We start from the raw sequence: 17,721 nt of genomic DNA, 5'->3' as shown, positions 1-17,721 counted from the left end.
GATGTTTAGATTTTCGGATTAACAATTATTGCCATTTATCTTGATCATGCAAAGATTTAGTTCATAGCAAACCCTAGGTGATTGAATTCCAATTCCTTGACAATTCAATCTCTTCTAACCTAATCAACCGTCAATTTCTTGATCAATTAATTATGTCAAAAGTTTAAGTCCAAATGCTGATTTATTATCCACACAATTCTTAAGAACCTAGAAATAACCCGATAATATGTCACGTATCACATTAAATCCAGATAATTGAAGAATTATGAAAAAAGGGTTTCAAGTTTTAATTCCAACGATGTAACTTTTTCGAAATTCAAAGGGATTCAATTTGGATTAAGGTTATTTTCCAATATACCGTAATTCGTAGGAGGAAGAACGAAACCAATTCTTGAACATAAATTAATGCATTAATCAAGAGTAAAAAAACAAACAGTATTAATCCATCAAAATAAGTAGAGCTCCTAAATATAACAATGGAGGTTTAGTTGCTCATGATGCAGAAAAAAATCCTCAAAGTGTAAAAGTGTTTAAACTGTAAAAGTGCAAAATTTCTAGGAAAGAAGAGAGCCCGCAGGGCGAATCTTTTCCCTTTTTATAGTTCTAATCCTAATTGATACTAAAATTAAATCTTAAACCTAATAATATCTTTTTCTATTTACAAATTGAATTCAATTCAAATTGATTTCCTTCGTGTGATTTGGTTGCGTGCGTGGGAACCACTTCAATTCACGCTGTCGGCGCTAAATACCAGTGATGTGGCATTTAGGGCTACCTATCCCGCAAGGTTATGCACACAATCCAAGGACCCGGCGCTAAACATCGATGATGTAGCGTTTAGCGTGACCTTGGCAGAGAAGGGTGAGAGCTTCACCAGCGTTTATCACCACCTTGCCAAAAAGGGTTGGTAAACTTCTTCTTCAAGAATTTTGTCCCATCTTTCACCCGAATGCTACCTGTAATCAACATAATGCAACAACAACTCAAAGTAGCATCCAATAGAGTATAGATCACTTAAATCTTTTAGGAAATCAACAAATCATTGTATAAATTCTATAGAAAAGATATGAATGATGCTCAGGCATCACTGATCTTGCTTTGAACTGTTTATGAGAGCTGATTGGAGTACATTTAAATAGCTTGGATGGGATTCGATCTATCCAATACACAGAACTTTCCTCTATTGTACAATGTTTCCTTGGAAAGGTTATAATTATGGGTGATTTTAATGCTATGGTGAGTCTCGATGAGAAGGAGGGGTTTAAAATTAGCTTCATCTATTTATGAATTTGTGAATTTTATTGATGGTGGTGGACTGAAAGACTTGGATATGATTGGAAAAAGGTTCACCTAGACTAATAGGCGACGATGGCAGAACCAGATCAGGGAGCGGCTTAACCGTGCACTTGCAAACGGTGAGTGGATAGATTGTTTTCTGTCAGCCTCGCTGTCTCGGCTCACAAAAAATGGTTTAGGTCGTGTATCTATCCTCCTTGATACAAATCCAGTCATAGAAAAATCTAAATAGAAGTTTAAATTTCAGGAGAGATGGTGTGATTTAGAAAAAATTAAAGTAATTATTACCGAAGCTTGAAAGGAATGGGTGGATCGCTTAACAATGTTTGTTTTGCCTCCCAATTGAAGCACCGTATTGTTCAATGGCAGCAACGGAACAAATTTAATTCAAAGAAGGACATTGGTGGACTCACATCTCAGCTTGAAATCCTCAGAGAGGAGGGCATTATATGAGGAGAACAAATTGAAGTCTTGAAAAATAAACTTGAGGATGCTTACTTTACGGAGAAAAGCTATTGGAGGAAAAAATATCGAGTAAAGTGGCTAAAAGAAGGGACAGAAATATAAATTTCTTTCACCAATCATTCCAATCCAGAATCCGGAAAAATAAAATTTGAAAACTGGAAAAGAATGGTGGTATGTATGCTACCACCCGTGAGGAAATTGCACAAGTAGTTGAAATATACTTCAAGGATATCTTCACATCGATTGACCAAGCTAATCCGGCACATGCATTCGAAGATTTTGAAACCAAGTTTCAGCAACTATGAACAAAAAATTTAATTAGACCGGTCAGTTTTGATAAGATAAAACGTGCGGTATTTAGTAGTCACCCCCAGAGTGCCCTTGGTGATGATGGATTTACAGCTAAATTCTTTCAATTCTATGAAGTTTAGTAGGGGAGGATGTTTTCAAGGCTGTCCACAGTTTCTTTGTCAGTGGTAGACTATTCAAGAGTTTCAACCATACACAAATCTATCTCATTCCTAAGATTTTTGATGCAAAGGATATGACACAGGTTAGACCCATCAGCCTTTCCTCAGTTGTGTACAAGATTATTTCTAAAGTACTAGTCCATCGAGTACAGAAATTTATGAATTTGCTGATCAACCCTAATCAGAGTGCCTTTATTAAGGGTAAATTGATTTCAGACAATGTCCTAATCGCTCATGAATGTATGCACTATCTAAAGACAAAGAAAATGGACCTATCGACTGAAATGGCTATTAAATTAGATATGAGCAAAATCTATGATTGTGTTGAGTGGAATTTCCTTTGGTTCATTTTAGAGAAACTGGGATTTGAATCTAGGTGGATTGGTTAGATACAGGAGGTAGTGACTACAGTTTCTTACTCTATCATTGTTGAAGGTCAACCTTTAGATTTTTTTAAAACCAAATAGAGCTATCCGTCAAGAAGACCCTTTATCTCCCTACCTTTTTCTTTTCTGTGCAGAAAAATTATCCTTTTTACTAAACAAGGCAGAGTAAAATGATCCTGTTGAAGGTATTCAAATCAACCGAAGATGGCCTTCTGTTAATAATTTTTTTGTTTTCGGATGACTCAATTCTTTTTTGTAAAGTGTCAGAAAATAGTTGTAAAAATATTCTTAGTCTTCTTCAGTCATACAAGGAATTCAGTGGCCAAAAAGTTAATTTGCATAAATAAGCTCTATTCTTTAGTAATGATACTCCTTCTACTGCTCGATTACTACTGGCTCGGAAATTGAAAATTGTCCATATTGGTGCACAGGATAAGTATTTGGGTCTTTCATCTACAGTCCAAAAAAAAAAAAAAACACTTTCGAAAAAATCAAGGACAAGGTGAGGAAGCGAGTTCAAGGGTGGAAAAGAAAACTTCTCTCTTCTACAGACAGGCATGTTCTAATCAAAGCTGTTGGGGAGGCTATCCCAATTTATTCATTATCACGTTTCCGTCTTTCTGACATTTTAATTAGGGAGATTCATAACACACTCTCCCAATTTTGGTGGGTCAAAAAGGTACAGAGCGAAAAATTGCATGGGTTAGTTGAGATATTATGACAATACCGAAATTAGAAGGTGGACTTGTTTTTAAGGACCAAGGGGATCAAAATTTGGCGCTATTAACAAAATAATGTTGGAAAGTTGTCTCTCAGCCACAATCACTCTTATCTAGACTCTTCAAAGGTAAATATTTTTGATACAATTTTATAATGAATGCAGAGATCGGAGCAGTACCGTGGGATGGAGTAACATATTGAAAGGGCGTAAGGTTGTTGAAAAAGGGTTGATTTGGCGATTTGGTGATAGGTTCAGTATGCGAATCTTCAGCGATCCTTAACTTGCTCCTCTACATCCTTGTGTTGTCCCTCCATCTGAAGCTTTCAATCTGCAAAATCAATCACTATTGATGGTCATGGACTTAATACTTTCTAATGGTCTGTGGAATTAAACTCTAATTAAAAGCATTTTTTCTGAGAGCACTAGTTAGCGTGTGCTAGCAACAACAATTGGGAGTGGAGAAGATAAAATTAAACCATATCTACAGGGAAATAAAAAAAAAGAAAGAGTGAAAAAAAAAAAAACCATATCTACAAGGAGCATTCAGCATGCCATCAAGAAAATTCAATCATGACAATTAGTTGGCACTTTCACAACCCAATTTTTATCAACAAGATGATTTGGTGACTTCAAATCACGGTGTACAATCACTGGAGTGCAGTTGTGCAAATAGTTCATTCCTCGGGCCTGAAGATTCAAGGGATATATGTCACATCAACTGAATTTCACTGATTATCGCAATAATTTACTTAATGAAACTACATTGCAAGAAAAGAAAACAGATTCTTACAGTATCAAGGGCCATCCTCAACCGCCTTCGCTCATCTAATTGATTGTTCGGTCGATGAATTAGTCTGTACAAACTTCCTGTGCATAGGAAATATACAGTTCAGACTTCAGAGTCATTAAAAGTAATCCGTCCATAACAACATTAATCAAAATAAAAAAAGCTCCTGGAAAAGTGTAAGAGTCTAACACAATAACACAATATTTAGTAAGGTAAATTGTGTATAAATTAACCAAATAATAACTGAAACTTTCATCTTATTTTTGCTTATTACTTCAAAATTGACATTTGAGCTATTAACAGCATACATCAAATACTTTAGATGTTCATTTAGAAGTAATCTTTTTGGCCTGCATAGCACTATTCTGTACCATATACTAACATCTATTTGCAATCCACAGCCTCATATGAATCTCAGGAAATAAGGAACCTTAAGTTACCTGGGAAGAAACTCAGTAACAACAGAAAGATTCGGAGGTCGAGTAACTGCTCCCATGAAGAGAACAACATTTGGATGCCTCAGTCTTTTTATTATTTGAACCTATGGCAACTTACATCATATGTTAAATATGCAGCAAAATCATATAAATTCATGAAAATGCACAACTAGTTTTGGCATTCATAAAAGAATTAAACAAAATCCTTTTTTTGAATAAGTATAGTCAACTACATGAACTAAATAACTCCAATGTGCTAACCCAACTTCTTAGTCCCCATTTAATATATTCTTTCCATATATATATGTTCTCTTATATACATATTCATGCACCACTATATTCTCAAATTGCATTAGGAAATCTATTCATAGAGAGAAGCACACAAGATGAAAGTATATAACAACAATAGAAGCTATAAAATGTTGGAGAAATAAAACAAGGATTACATCAAAGAGCTTTGAAATGGTCAATCTTCATCAAGAACTTCTAAAAAAATGCAATTCAAAAGGACAAAGTATTTAATCCAAATTTATAATTAGCCTGGGACAAATACAGTAACAATCTAAATAAAGTATTGCAGCTATCTGATATGTCATTATGGAGCATAAAAATCACATCTGATAGTTGTAAATGTGTACTAAATGAAATCATTCATCAACAAAGATAAACGTATGAGTAGAAACTACAAAAAGAGACACTAATGAAATATTACCTCACTTTTGAATTCTTCAAGTCATTCACCAGATATATCTTGATCAAGAAATCTTTTTACAGCAACTTCCTACAAACCAAAGCAGAGACCTGATGTAAATGAAAGAATTCAAAAACCTACAGCCTAACAGAAAAACACAACAAAAAATGACAAGCATAAAACGTAGTCAAGTATAAGGTATTGATTACTTTTGTTAAGGGTAAAAATGAAACTGAAGCCAAAAATTTCTTGGGCCTTGCTCAGTTAAGAAAAAAATTACATTTTATAATGTTTGTTGAAAATACAATTTGAATTGTAAGATGGATATGGAATGTATGCCTGAGTAGGAATAAAACTCACTGTTCCACGCCATTCACCACGGTATACCTCCCCATATGATCCTGAAGGCAAAAAATAGGCCACCAAAATGTAATTTTAGTCATCATATGGGAATTCATGTGTACAAAATTATAAATAACACCATCTAACAAAAGAATGTAACCAAATCTGATAGAGCAAAGTACAGTTAATACCAAGTCCGATGATTTCCTCCAACGGAATGTCATATTCGGCAACATCATCTAATATAAAATCAGATTTTATACTGTCATTGCTTACTATAGATCTATCAGATATTCTATCACCTTAATTTGCTCCTACCACAATATTCTCACCATCACCACTACCCTTCGGCTCATAACCAGTGCCATCCATGTGTCCGTCACTTCGACTGCCTTGCTCATACTGTTTGCTGACAGCTGCAGTGGTTGCTACTACAGCTGAAGCAGTTGCAGTGGCCGCTGCAGCTACTGGAAGCTCAATGTTTGAGTCAGTGTTTGACTTTGGTACAGCAGCTACCATAGAGGTAGCAACAACAGCAGCAGCTGCTGCTGCAGCCGCCGCAACTGGAATATTTTTCCCATATGTTACCTGGGATGGTGTATGTTGTACAGCTGCTAACTTCGGATCAAGAAGGTGGTTTATTCCTAAACCTTCAACAGGCTTAGAGTGCTCTGGCTGGCTGCTTGAACTTCCTTTCGGATGAACTCTGTGGTGACGCAAAGTAGTCTCTTGTCCACTTTCTGGTTTGTGTTCATCTTTTTCTTCAGTTGGGGAGCCTAACTCGTTATAAATTTCAGAAAATAAATTTGGAGGAGCAATGACACCACTTTCAAGTAGAACATCATGTAGTTTTTGAGCTAAGTGAGGATTTTCCTTGGCAGCATCAATCATATATAATGAAACATCTTTGACTTTCATTCTGCACACTGCAGGGTAACTTTTTGCAAATGTTTGTAAACCTCTTTTTGGTTTTTCTTAGTTTGTAGCATGATAATAGTTAAGATATATGATCTCATAGGATAACAGTAAATAATTATTAATTACTATAGAGAGATCTTAAACACTTAACCTGTAAGCTACAACGAGAAATATCCTCTAAAGAATCAATAAAGCATAGTGGAATCAAAAAGGATGATAGCAATTGCAAACATTGAAAGTTTAAACTTAATTGAATAAAAATGAGATAGTCAAGACATCAGTGGTATTGATGTTATGGCATTGCCAAAGTCCTCTGACCCAACAGATTCAGAATTTACAGAACTATGATACACATTCAGCAACAATAGAGATGTGATTTTAATTTGAGTTGATGTATCTTATCTTTTTTCATCCATTCAATAAGCCTCTAGCAATCATTTCCCGAAGAAGTTTCTCCGCCATGTCATTCTCACCTTTTTCGAACAAAGCACGAATAACGATTTCAAAAGTCACAGCATTTGGTAAGCAACCATTGTCTTCCATTTCCGACAGCAGGGCCAATGCTTCTTCAAATAAGCCCTCTTTGCAGAGCCCATTGATCATAATAGTGTATGTCCTCACATTTGGACGATGGTTTTTAATGCAAAGATCTTGAAAAATCTCTTTTGCATCCATAAGTCTTCCACTTTTACATAGGCCATCAATAAGTATACTGTACGTGCATATATTTGGATCAATGCCACTCTCTTTCATCTGAATAAATAACATAAGTGCCTTGTCATGTTGTTTGATATTGAACATCCCATCCAACAAGGAATTGTAAGTGATTATATCAGCAGGTTGACCTTTATTATGCATCTCAACAAGAAGCTTTGAAGCACAAGAGATTCTCCTTGATTTTCCCAAGCCATCAATTAGAGTATTGTAAGTTACCGTGTCAGGAACCAAGTTCTTGCGACGCATCTCTTCAAAGAGATTCAAGGCATCATCCATCAATTTACTTTTGCACAAGCCATTAATAATAATATTGTAACTTTGTATATCAGGAGCCATTCCTATCTGGGCCATTGTGTCAAATATACATTTTGCCTTGTTTAATTCGTTAACCAAGCAATACCCATCCATTAAACAATTATAAGTAACCACAGTTGGTTCCACAGCATCTTTTGTCATCACAGCCAACACACTCTTAGCATATTTCATATTTCCCTCCTTACATAGTCCATCAATCAAAGTATTATAGGTTTGGACATCTGGAGTAATGTTTTTCAGCATCATATGATTTAGTAAATCAATGGCTTCCTTAAGTTGACCCACAAGGCACAATCCATAAATTAGAGTGTTATACGTGATAACATCGGGAGAGATTCCCTTAGCAAGCATTTCAGAGTATAAATGAAAAGCATCACTTACAAGCGTAACCTTGCACAAGCTATCAATAATTGCGCTGTACATGACCACATTAGGAACAATGCCATACAGTGGGATCTTTCTCAACACTTGAATAGCAGCTGTTGTGTGTCCGGTCTTACAGAGCCCGTTGATCAAAGTTGCATAAGTGACTTGGTCGAAGTGAAATCCATGAGCCAGCACTCTGTCGTGAAAGTGCAGTGCTTTTTCAACATTACCACAGAGACAGAGACCTTTAATGAGTGTATTCAATGTTATGGTATTTGGCTGAAAACCCATCCTGAAAATCTTGGCCAATATAGAGAAAGCGAGAGTGATCCGACCCATGCCGCAGCAACAATTGATTAAAATATTCATAGTAACTATGCTGGGCGCAATTCCCCTGGTTTGCAATTGCTGAAAGAGGGAAATGGCGGTTGGGAAATGGTGCGTCTTGGCAAGAGACCCCAAAATCTGGTTAAATTGGATGATAGATGGAGTGCGACGCATAGAGAGCATGCGAGTGAAGAAATCAACAGCTTCATCAACATGGCGAGGGGATGTGAGCTGAGAATGAGAGTGAAGGCTTGACATTGAACATGAACGGGAAGGAAAGCGAAAAGGGAAAACATAGGGCACAAGAAAAGAGGGGATATGAAGAGAGAAGCTGAACCTGGAGAATGATGCTGCACGCAACATGCTTGTGTAAAATGGAAACCTTTAATTCTTGTAGTCACTGCTCCAAAAGTAGCTTCTGCACTACTTCATGCCACAACACTATTTTTTATTCCTCTAACTAACTAGGTTTTTTTTAACAAAAATATAATACTCAGATGTTGACTTTCTGTCCATAATATTCTAAGCCCAATCTGCATAGGTTTCTATTTGAAGATATTCATAGTTTTTGTAGAGTAATCCTTTTCTAGGCGATCCCTTCAAGTACCTTAGAATTCTAAAGACAGCACCCATATATTTTCGATCAGGAGAATGCATAAACTGACTTACCATGCTTATAGCAAAGGCTATATTCGGGTGTATATGAGATAAATAGATTAGTCTCCCCACCAACTGCTGATATCTCGCTTTGTCTATTACATTTTCTGATTTAACTGGCTTCAATTTTAAGTTAGGCTCTATAGATATTTCAGCAGCTTTACAACCAAGTAATCTTGACTCTTTTAAAAGATTTAGGATGTACCTTTATTGGTTCATAAAAATGCCTTCTTTATACCTTGCAAATTCAATTCTAAGAAAGTATTTTAATGAAATGCTTTGGCAAGTTTCTCCTTCAAATCTTTTAGCTCCAAGATATCATTATCTATCAGAATAATGTCATCCACATATACAATTAAGATAGCAGTTTTATTAGCTGTTGAATGTTTATAGAAAAGTGTATGATCAGCTTGACTTTGAGTATAACCAAGTCTTTTTACCACCATTCCAAGTTGTTCAAACCAAACTCTTGGGGATCGTTTCAATCTATAGAGAGACTTCTTTAGTTTGCAATTTTATTCCTCCTTATTTCAGCTTCAAATCAATGTGAAAATTTTATGAATACCTCTTCCTCTAGCTCTCCATTCAGGAAAACATTCTTTATATTCAATTGATGTAAAGGCAAATTGTAATTCGTAGCAAGAGATAAGAGAATTTGTATAGAGTTAAGCTTAGCAACAAGAGCAAAGGTCTCTTGATGGTCTACTCCATAGATTTGTGTAAATCTCTTAACTACTAACCTAGCCTTATATCTCTTTATGCTTTCATCAGCCTTGCACTTGATGGTGAAAATTCACTTGCAGCCAACCAATTTTTTGTCCTATGATAGGTCTACAATCTTCTAAATTTCATTCTTCTTGAGTGCATGCCACTCTTCTAATACTGCTACTTTTCAGGTGGGATCATCTAGTGCTTTCTCATGATCTTGGGCTCAAACAGATTTGTAATTTTAGAAGTAAATGCTCGATGATTTTGAGAGAGATTTTGGTAAGAGACATAATTAAAAATAGGATGGTTGGTGTTGGTTTTGGGTACTCTTTTTGTGTAGGTTCTGCTTTCTTTTCTTAGGGCTATTGGCAAGTTATTATTAGAAGTGACAATTTCAGATTTATCTAGAAGTTCCTGAAGTACTACGATTGGGTCGTCTTCCGAATTTTCAGATTGAGTTGGTACAGAAATGATAGGCTGATCTCTAGTCTTCTTGGGATATTTTCTTTTCTGATTGTGGTATTTCTTTTCCTGTTTCGGTTCCAACTAATTCTGGCACAATTTCAGAATTGGTTTCCACATCTTTTTTTACAATTGTTTTAGAATTTGTTTGATCAGTGAAAGTTCTATCCTCAATATGTAAGGTAGGAGTGGATAAAGGTTCACGAAAAAAAATTTCTTCACTTAGACTCTCCCCCGAAGAGAATTTTTCTAAAAACAGGTTTCATGTTCCAAAAAAGTAACATCCATGCTTACATAAAATTTCTTTGTGTGTGGATTGAAACATCTATAACCCTTTTGACTTGGCAAATAGCCAATAAAAATGTACTTTTCTGCTCTTGGAACAAGTTTACTTCGATATGAACGTGTATGCAAAAATACAATACAACCAAATACTTTTAAAGGTAAGTCAAAATGCAACCTACATGCTGAAAAATTCTTTTGAAAGTATCCAATGATGTGCAGTAATTTAACACATGCGTGGACATTCGATTTATGAGATAGGCTGCTGTTAGGACAGCATCTCCCCATAAATACTTTGGAATATTATCCTAAAAAATAATGGCATGTGCTACTTTGAGAAGATGTTTATTCTTCTTTTCAGCAATGCCATTTTATTGGGGTGCATTGGGATATGTAGATTTTTTTTTGGTGACTGAAATAAACTAAACAAAGAAAAACAAAACAAACAAAACAAGGAACTGCTTAAATAGAGGGACAGTCCCGTTTAAGACTACTCTTAAATTCCTCCCAAGGTGAAAGAAGCTCCACATGTGAAAGTTGTAACTTCATCGCCATCTTTGCCATAGTATCTGCCACCGTGTTTGCATCTCTCATAATCAAACGAAAGTCAACACGCCAATTCTAATGCATGATATCTCTTATTTTGAGCACCAATGGATCAATAAACCCAAAACCATCTTGAGTAATAAGATTAAATGCTTCCACACAATCCGTCTCACAAATAACATCTCGTTGACTCACATCCCAAGCTAAGAGATATCCTCTCCAAATGGCAAACAATTCTCCTTGAAGAATACTATTACTCTCAATCATTCCCAAACACCCCCTTTGCCAACTCCCATTACAATCTCTAATAACACAAGCAAAACCAACACTAACACCCGAACTAAAATAACTAGCATCACAATTAATCTTAAAAGTACCAATGGATGGGGATTCCAAAAATCATTTAGAATAGAGGGGAGGGACATACGTTGTAATTCAAAAATATTCCTAAGCTCCTTTTCTGAAGTTAATGCCAGACAAACCACTTTTTTTGGAGGCCAAGTTTCATGAGGATTAAAGATGTCATTATTCCTTGCTCGCCATATCCACCAAAGTCCCGAAAAGAACTTGAACGGATGCTCTCTGCTATGATACAAGAACCAGTTCTTCAAATCCAAAGGATGACAAGAAATATCCAACCTATGCCAGACAAGCTGAGCTTTTGGACAATCCCGAATACAATGTAAAACCAATTTCTGGCTAGAAAGACATCTTGGACACCTATCTGATGACGACATCCCTCTTCTAAAGCGAAAACTTGCAGTAGGAAGAGCCTCCTTAAGACACAACCAAGCCAAAAACTTATGCTTTTCCGGAACAAGCTGACGCCAAAGCCAAAGTCAATTCTCCCGCTCCTCCCAACCAAATAGCTGCTTACACAACCACAAGTAACCATTGCGTGAGTCATAGACTTTGGTAGTAGACCCACACCAATACCAACCAACTTCCGGACCTGCTTGTTCATCTGGATTATAAGAGAGAATATTACCTTTCAGATTTTGAGATAAATGAGAATAAAGAGTATCCAAATGCCACCTACCAACCGACCAAATATCCCGTATCCGGATATTCGAATCAGAAATGTGAACATAATCCATTTCATTAGATAATCGTTCTTCTCTCCTCCAGCTAGAAAACCAAAAATTCTGGTTCAAATCTCCAATACATCAAGCAAACCCATCCTTCAACACTTTTCAAGCCTTGCAAAGACACCTCCAAATGGGAGAGTCCTTGTTCTTAGGATAAATAAAACAGTCATATAGAGATGATCGGTATTTGGCATCCAACAATTGGACCCATAGCTTGTTTGGCTGTTGGAAAAAAGTCCAAACTAGCTTCCCAAGAAGAGCAATATTTACACAATAAGGATCTCTAATTCCCAAACCTCCATATTTTTTTGGAGTAACCAGTACCTTCCAACTAACAAGATTCAATAATCTTCCATCAACTTGTCCTTTCCAAAGAAAATTCCTCATCATAGACTCCAATTTACTAATGATTCCTTTGGAAAAAATAGAGACCTGCATTTGGTACGTGGGAATAGCGGCTGCAACAGAATTAACCAAGCAGAGTCTACCAGCCCGATTGAGTAAATTCCCTTTCCAGCTTGCTAGCCTACTTTGAATCTTATCCAGGACACCATTGAAAGCTGAACGAATCACCCTAGAATGGCTAATGGTAACTCCAAGATACCTGCCCAAGTCCTGGCCAAATCTGATAGAGGATACCCCAGTGAAAACCTTTTTTCTTGTTACAGAGACATTCTTGGAGTAAAGCGCTTTAGACTTCTCCACATTAATCTTCATCCCAGATGCTTTACAAAAAGCCTCTAAAACCAACATCACATTTTGCACTTGTCTCTTTGTAGCTTTACAGAATAGAAGCAAGTCATCCGCAAACATTAAGTGGAATATTCTTGGTCCCCCTCTAGAAATAGCAATCGGCTCCCACAAGCCCAAATCAACCTGATGACTAATAAAGCGTGCCAATCGCTCCATACACAGCACAAAAAGATAGGGTGACATAGGGTCTCCTTGTCTAAGACCTCGACTAGGAGTAAAGCCATTCAAACGATTCTCATTCCAAAGAATAGATAAGGAAGAAGCAGTGACACAATTCATAATCAAATTAATTGTAGGGATAGGAAAACCAAAGCTCTTTAGGGTATGAGCTAAAAACCTCCAGTCAACTCTGTCATAAGCTTTCTCCAGATCAATCTTAAAGGCCAGTGTGCCTTTCTTTGATTTAGTCTTCTTCATAAAGTGGAGAACTTCTTGAGCAATAATGATGTTGTCAGGAGTTCCTCGTCCCGGAATAAATCCTCCTTGAAGCGGGCCAACAATCTCCGCAAGATGAGGACGAAGCCTATTAACAAGGACCTTCGTGATGATCTTGTAAACTACATTGCAGAGACTAATGTTGAATACCTTTCTTTTGAAAAAATTCACCAAGATTTTTATTAAAGTATTCAGTGCCATTATCACTTCTTGATATTAAAATTTTTATGACAAATTGTGTTTCTACCATTGTTGAAAAATACTGAAAATTTTTAAAAAACCTCAGATTTTTCATGCATGAGATAGATCTAACATAGTCATATGTGGTCATCAATAAAAATTACAAACTATTTTTTTTCAAATTGAGTTGTTATTTTTGATAGACCTCATACATCACTATGAATCAAGTAAAAGATTTAGATGCATGATAAGGTTGAGAGTAATAAGAAACTTTATGACTCCTTGCACGAATACAACTTTCACATTTAAGTAAGGAAGAATCAATATTTTTAAACAAACTTGGAAACAAATGTTTGAGATATGGAAAACTAGGGTATCCTAGTCTATTATGCCAGAGCATTATTTGGTACTTTATAGGCATAGAACTTATACCACTAAATCTTTGGGCTACTTTATCCTCCGAAATATTCTCAAAATGATAGAGTCCATTGATGGTTTCAATGGCTAAGAGAAGGGGGGGGGGGTTGAATCTTAGCCCCCTTTTTGCTTGATAACCCTTGCTGGACTTAGAGGAGACTTTTCTATTTTTAGCTCATCACTTTACACGAGATCTTTTCTTTTGCTTGTCCCTAGCCACGAAACTTTTCTTTTTGTCTCGTCACTTGGCACGAGATAATTTTGGTTTTTGCTCCTGTGCAGTAGAAACAGAAATGTAGAAGAGAAGAGTAGAAGATTACACCTAGATATATCCTGGTTCAGCTGCTAAGTGCAGTGCAGCCTACATCCAGTCTCCATCACAAACATGATGGAATTTCACTATAATCAATCTGATTACAAACTGTAAAGTGCTAACCCAACTTACAAGGGGATTCCCACAGAATCATGAAACACAACATAGATGAACAAAGGAACTCTAAGACATCTATGGCTTTTTCTTTTAATTTTGCACTCTCTGCTTTTTTTCGCTCTATGGCTTTTTCATACAAACCTCACTGTTTGCCTTTTTCCATGAGACTCAAGACATGACAAAATTAAACAGAAAAATACTAAACAGAATACATTGAAGGAGAAGAAAATCTGTAAGCTTAGGTAGCTCTGAGAATCCTGTGCCTTGCACTCTCACTGCTTACTTCTAACTCCTTGCTCCAAACAGTGGCTGTTCTCCCTTTTTATAGAAGAGAGAAGCCTCCACACTTGAAGCCAAAACCCAAGCTTAACTTCTTTTTCTTCACACATAACCGGTTCGGCCACACAGAGAGAGAAGAGATAACCATGCTTAACCCAACATGCAATTACCTCTAGTCCTTCATTGGTCATCACTCTTCATCAATCCGAGCTCTCCATCCTTGGCTTGCTCTCCAAGATGGATTTCTAGCCCTTGATGCTTCATGATGATGATGACTTCATCTGCTTCAATCTCTGCCTCTACCATCACTTCGCCACTCTAGCTACTTCCTGTGGTGGTTGAGCAGAATCAAAGACAAGCCATCCTCCAAAGATCTTCCTTGCTGGCCGAATCTTTATCAACCATTTTTGGTATGAAGAAGCCAAGATCTCATCACAGAATCTTACCAAGAGTGATGCAGATCTTAGCCACAGCATACTTTTCTTTTGTTATATTTTCTTGCCATCATTAGCTTGATGGTCTTGATGCATGCAGCTCCTTCTTTCTTTTGGTTGCTGAACATAGCTTCTATTGTTTCCTGGACAATGACCAAAAAGGAAGAAAGAAAGAGATGAGAGATAATGTAGAGTTAAAGTAAAAGCAACTAGTTGAAATGAAACAAATTAATGTGGTTTGCTTTTACTTTCCCTTGCTTGAGTGGCGTGTTGCATTGATCACATCAATCATGTCAATGTCAAATTCTCTCTCATATTTTCAATGCATGTAATAACTTCATTTCAAAAAAATTTGAATTCCACTAGAAGTGGATTCCGTTGGAAGCTAGAAGCTATATATTAGCTTTCTCTTCATCTTGGTTTCGGACCAAGTTTGGAAGCATTCATCAACAATAATATTGGGCTTTGTAACATTGGGATTTAATCTGGCCCAATTAGTAACATTTGCTTTCCTGATGAATTTTTGGATCAAGCATTGAACAAATAGGAAAGCTTTCTTTGGGCTTATAGTAATAAAATTTATTCTGGCCCAACTGATAAAATCTTTTCAGCCAACAATCAAAAACAATAATTACATAGGGCTGAATTTTAATTTATTGGGCTTGGGATCTTTCTTTTTATTTTCGGCCCAATAACACCTGCAACAAAATTATTTAATCAATATAAGTTAAATGAAAAACAGATTAATAATTTTGTAATTAATTATATTTAATAATGTTTAGTCATCACAAATATTAATTTAGAGTTTTCCAAACTCATCAATCTCCCCCTTGATGACAAACATTATTAAAATTGAAATGAAAAGAAATTTAAAAATTGAGTATGAGTACTCCCTTTGAAGATTGAATTTCTCCCCTTTCAAAATGTCACATGGCTCCCCCTTGATATATGCTATTCCTACCAAGGGAAGTACTAACCTGTAACAATTTAATCAAGCTTCAAGAAACAATGTTATTCAACATATTAATTTTGAAATGTTGAATGCTTGATTTATGAGCAGATTTGAATGATACAAAACTTATTTGCTATCACAAGTTTGATTTTCTGCTCAAAGTACATTGGGAAATGATTTTGTTGTTCAAATATTTTTCACTAAATCAGAGCAATCATGGTTATGGTGGAAAAAATATTTTTCATCAACATGATATATTCTTTTCAAACACAGCAATTTTCATCATTTCAAACTAAAGGAACTGCAAAAAATAAATCCAATCAATAATCAAGATAATTCACATATTTCAAGAAATCATCAAGTAATGGCAGTAATTAAAGTAGAACAAAACATCATCAAACATAATCCTAATGCATTTTCACAATGCATTATCCATCATCAACAAGGGTGATCATGAATTCTCAAAGAGAATTTCATCCCCTGTTTTTTCTCAGTTTCAATTTTGGATCATTTCCTCCCCCTTTTGGCATCAAGGGGCATTATGTATCTGCAGCAAGAAAGCATTGACAATACAACAAAATATTCATAAGATGCCAAATAAGTCAAAGTGTCAAGAAGCAGTGATTATCAAGTCATGCTACTACAAAAGAAAGTTTGAGCCTAATCATGCCAATATCAAATAACATAAAACAACAGTCATCAATCATCTGATAGATGAAAAGCAGAGTCCTCAGCGCCTTCTTCACTATTATCGCCCAGATCCTCCTTAAGAGTTGCTAACATCAGGCCGACCCTTTCTTTGCAATTTTTCCAAGCTTTCTCGCTCTCAGAGGCTTGCTTGCGAGCCTCTTTGTGAGATTGAATCATCATGTCTGCCATGTTTGAGAATTCACCCAAAATTTCTTTGATGGATTTGACTGTTTTGGAAGATTTTGGCCGGGTCTCATTGTCACTATCCGATGCAACAGATTTGCCCCCTTTGGTTCCCTTAGTCACTCCTCCTCCTCTGATTGAGGATACTTTATTCTCTACTGCCTCATTCAACAGATCAACTTTAAAGTATTCAAAAATTCTAGTTAAAAACATACCATAAGGCAGGTTAGCCTTTTTGGTGCTTCTAACAGAATCCCACATATGCCTAATCATAATATAGCCAAAGGATATCGGAGTAGAGGTAACTAAAGCAAATAATATGAGACAGTCAGAAAATGTTACTCGGTTGTGTGAGCCGCTTTGGGGAGTCAGAATATGGGTGATGATTCGGTGAAGCAGAGAGTTGACTGGTCCTAGAGCTTTGTGTGTTGGAATCGTTCCATACAAGCCAGAAAGATTCTCGCAAATGTGCTGAAGAACCGTTTTGTATGAAACGCCGACTTGTGTATCCCATTTGTCTACCATGTATGCTTGCGGTCCTTCATCCTTGAAGCCTAGGGCCGCTCCAATGGTCTCAGAATTAAGGGCTATTTGAACCCTTTTGACATAGGAATAAAGAGTGCCGTCAATGAGTCGCATATTGGCGTAAAACTCTCGGACTAGGCCAGGATAGACTGGTTTCTGAATGAGAAGAAGTGGCTTCCAGTTGAGGAGTTCAAACAGAGAGGAGATGTTGATGCCTTTGTTAGTGAGAGTGTCGAGACTGACAAGGTAGGTTGCACACAAATGACGTTTTTTCATAACCTCATTGTGAAACTCAAAAGAGGTACAAGAGTTGAATCTGTTCGGATCAAAGTGGGAGTGAGTCTTGCCATACTTGTTTCTGAATTCCAAGGATTCCAAATTTTGAGGTTCGGTGGTGTCATTTAGCGCAAACCCCTTGGTCTTCTGTGAGCTTTTTCCGGGGGTAGTTCTCTTTGGTGATGA

The 17,721-nt window shown here is 36.5% G+C and overlaps 1 protein-coding gene and 1 pseudogene across 6 annotated transcripts; both read right to left on the bottom strand.

Moving 5' to 3' along the window:
* Positions 1-391: 391 nt before the first annotated feature.
* Positions 392-6,572, bottom strand: LOC107644302 (putative serine/threonine-protein kinase SIS8 pseudogene; annotated as a pseudogene). Of its 4 annotated transcripts, XR_015883538.1 has the most exons (8): positions 5,787-6,572; positions 5,614-5,654; positions 5,275-5,343; positions 4,566-4,666; positions 4,129-4,205; positions 3,864-4,025; positions 3,516-3,666; positions 392-956 (listed from the first exon to the last, which is right to left on the bottom strand). The product of XR_015883538.1 is annotated as a putative serine/threonine-protein kinase SIS8 pseudogene, transcript variant X3 (transcript). The 4 variants fall into 4 exon arrangements; XR_015883536.1 differs by having other exon boundaries at positions 5,614-6,572; XR_015883539.1 differs by having other exon boundaries at positions 5,280-5,343; positions 5,614-6,572.
* Positions 6,573-6,714: 142 nt separating this feature from the next.
* Positions 6,715-8,680, bottom strand: LOC148566100 (uncharacterized). Of its 2 annotated transcripts, XM_088488207.1 has the most exons (2): positions 8,576-8,680; positions 6,715-8,469 (listed from the first exon to the last, which is right to left on the bottom strand). In XM_088488207.1, exon 2 carries the CDS (start codon positions 8,419-8,421, stop codon positions 6,922-6,924), a length of 1,500 nt encoding a protein of 499 aa, XP_088344333.1. In that variant the 5' UTR covers positions 8,422-8,469; positions 8,576-8,680; the 3' UTR covers positions 6,715-6,921. The 2 variants fall into 2 exon arrangements, with proteins under 2 accessions (XP_088344333.1, XP_088344332.1); XM_088488206.1 differs by having other exon boundaries at positions 6,715-8,673.
* Positions 8,681-17,721: the final 9,041 nt, after the last annotated feature.

Source organism: Arachis ipaensis, chromosome B5 (assembly GCF_059453495.1).
Source record: "Arachis ipaensis isolate K30076 ecotype BB chromosome B5, ASM5945349v1, whole genome shotgun sequence".
Classification (NCBI taxonomy): Eukaryota; Viridiplantae; Streptophyta; class Magnoliopsida; order Fabales; family Fabaceae; genus Arachis; species Arachis ipaensis.
Note: the sequence above shows the minus strand (reverse complement) of the source record. Positions and strands in the feature narration are given on the sequence as shown.

Coding starts and splice junctions, on each gene's coding strand:
- LOC148566100 (XM_088488206.1), bottom strand. CDS start 8,601: ATGTTGCGTGCAGCATCATTCTCCAGGTTCAGCTTCTCTCTTCATATC.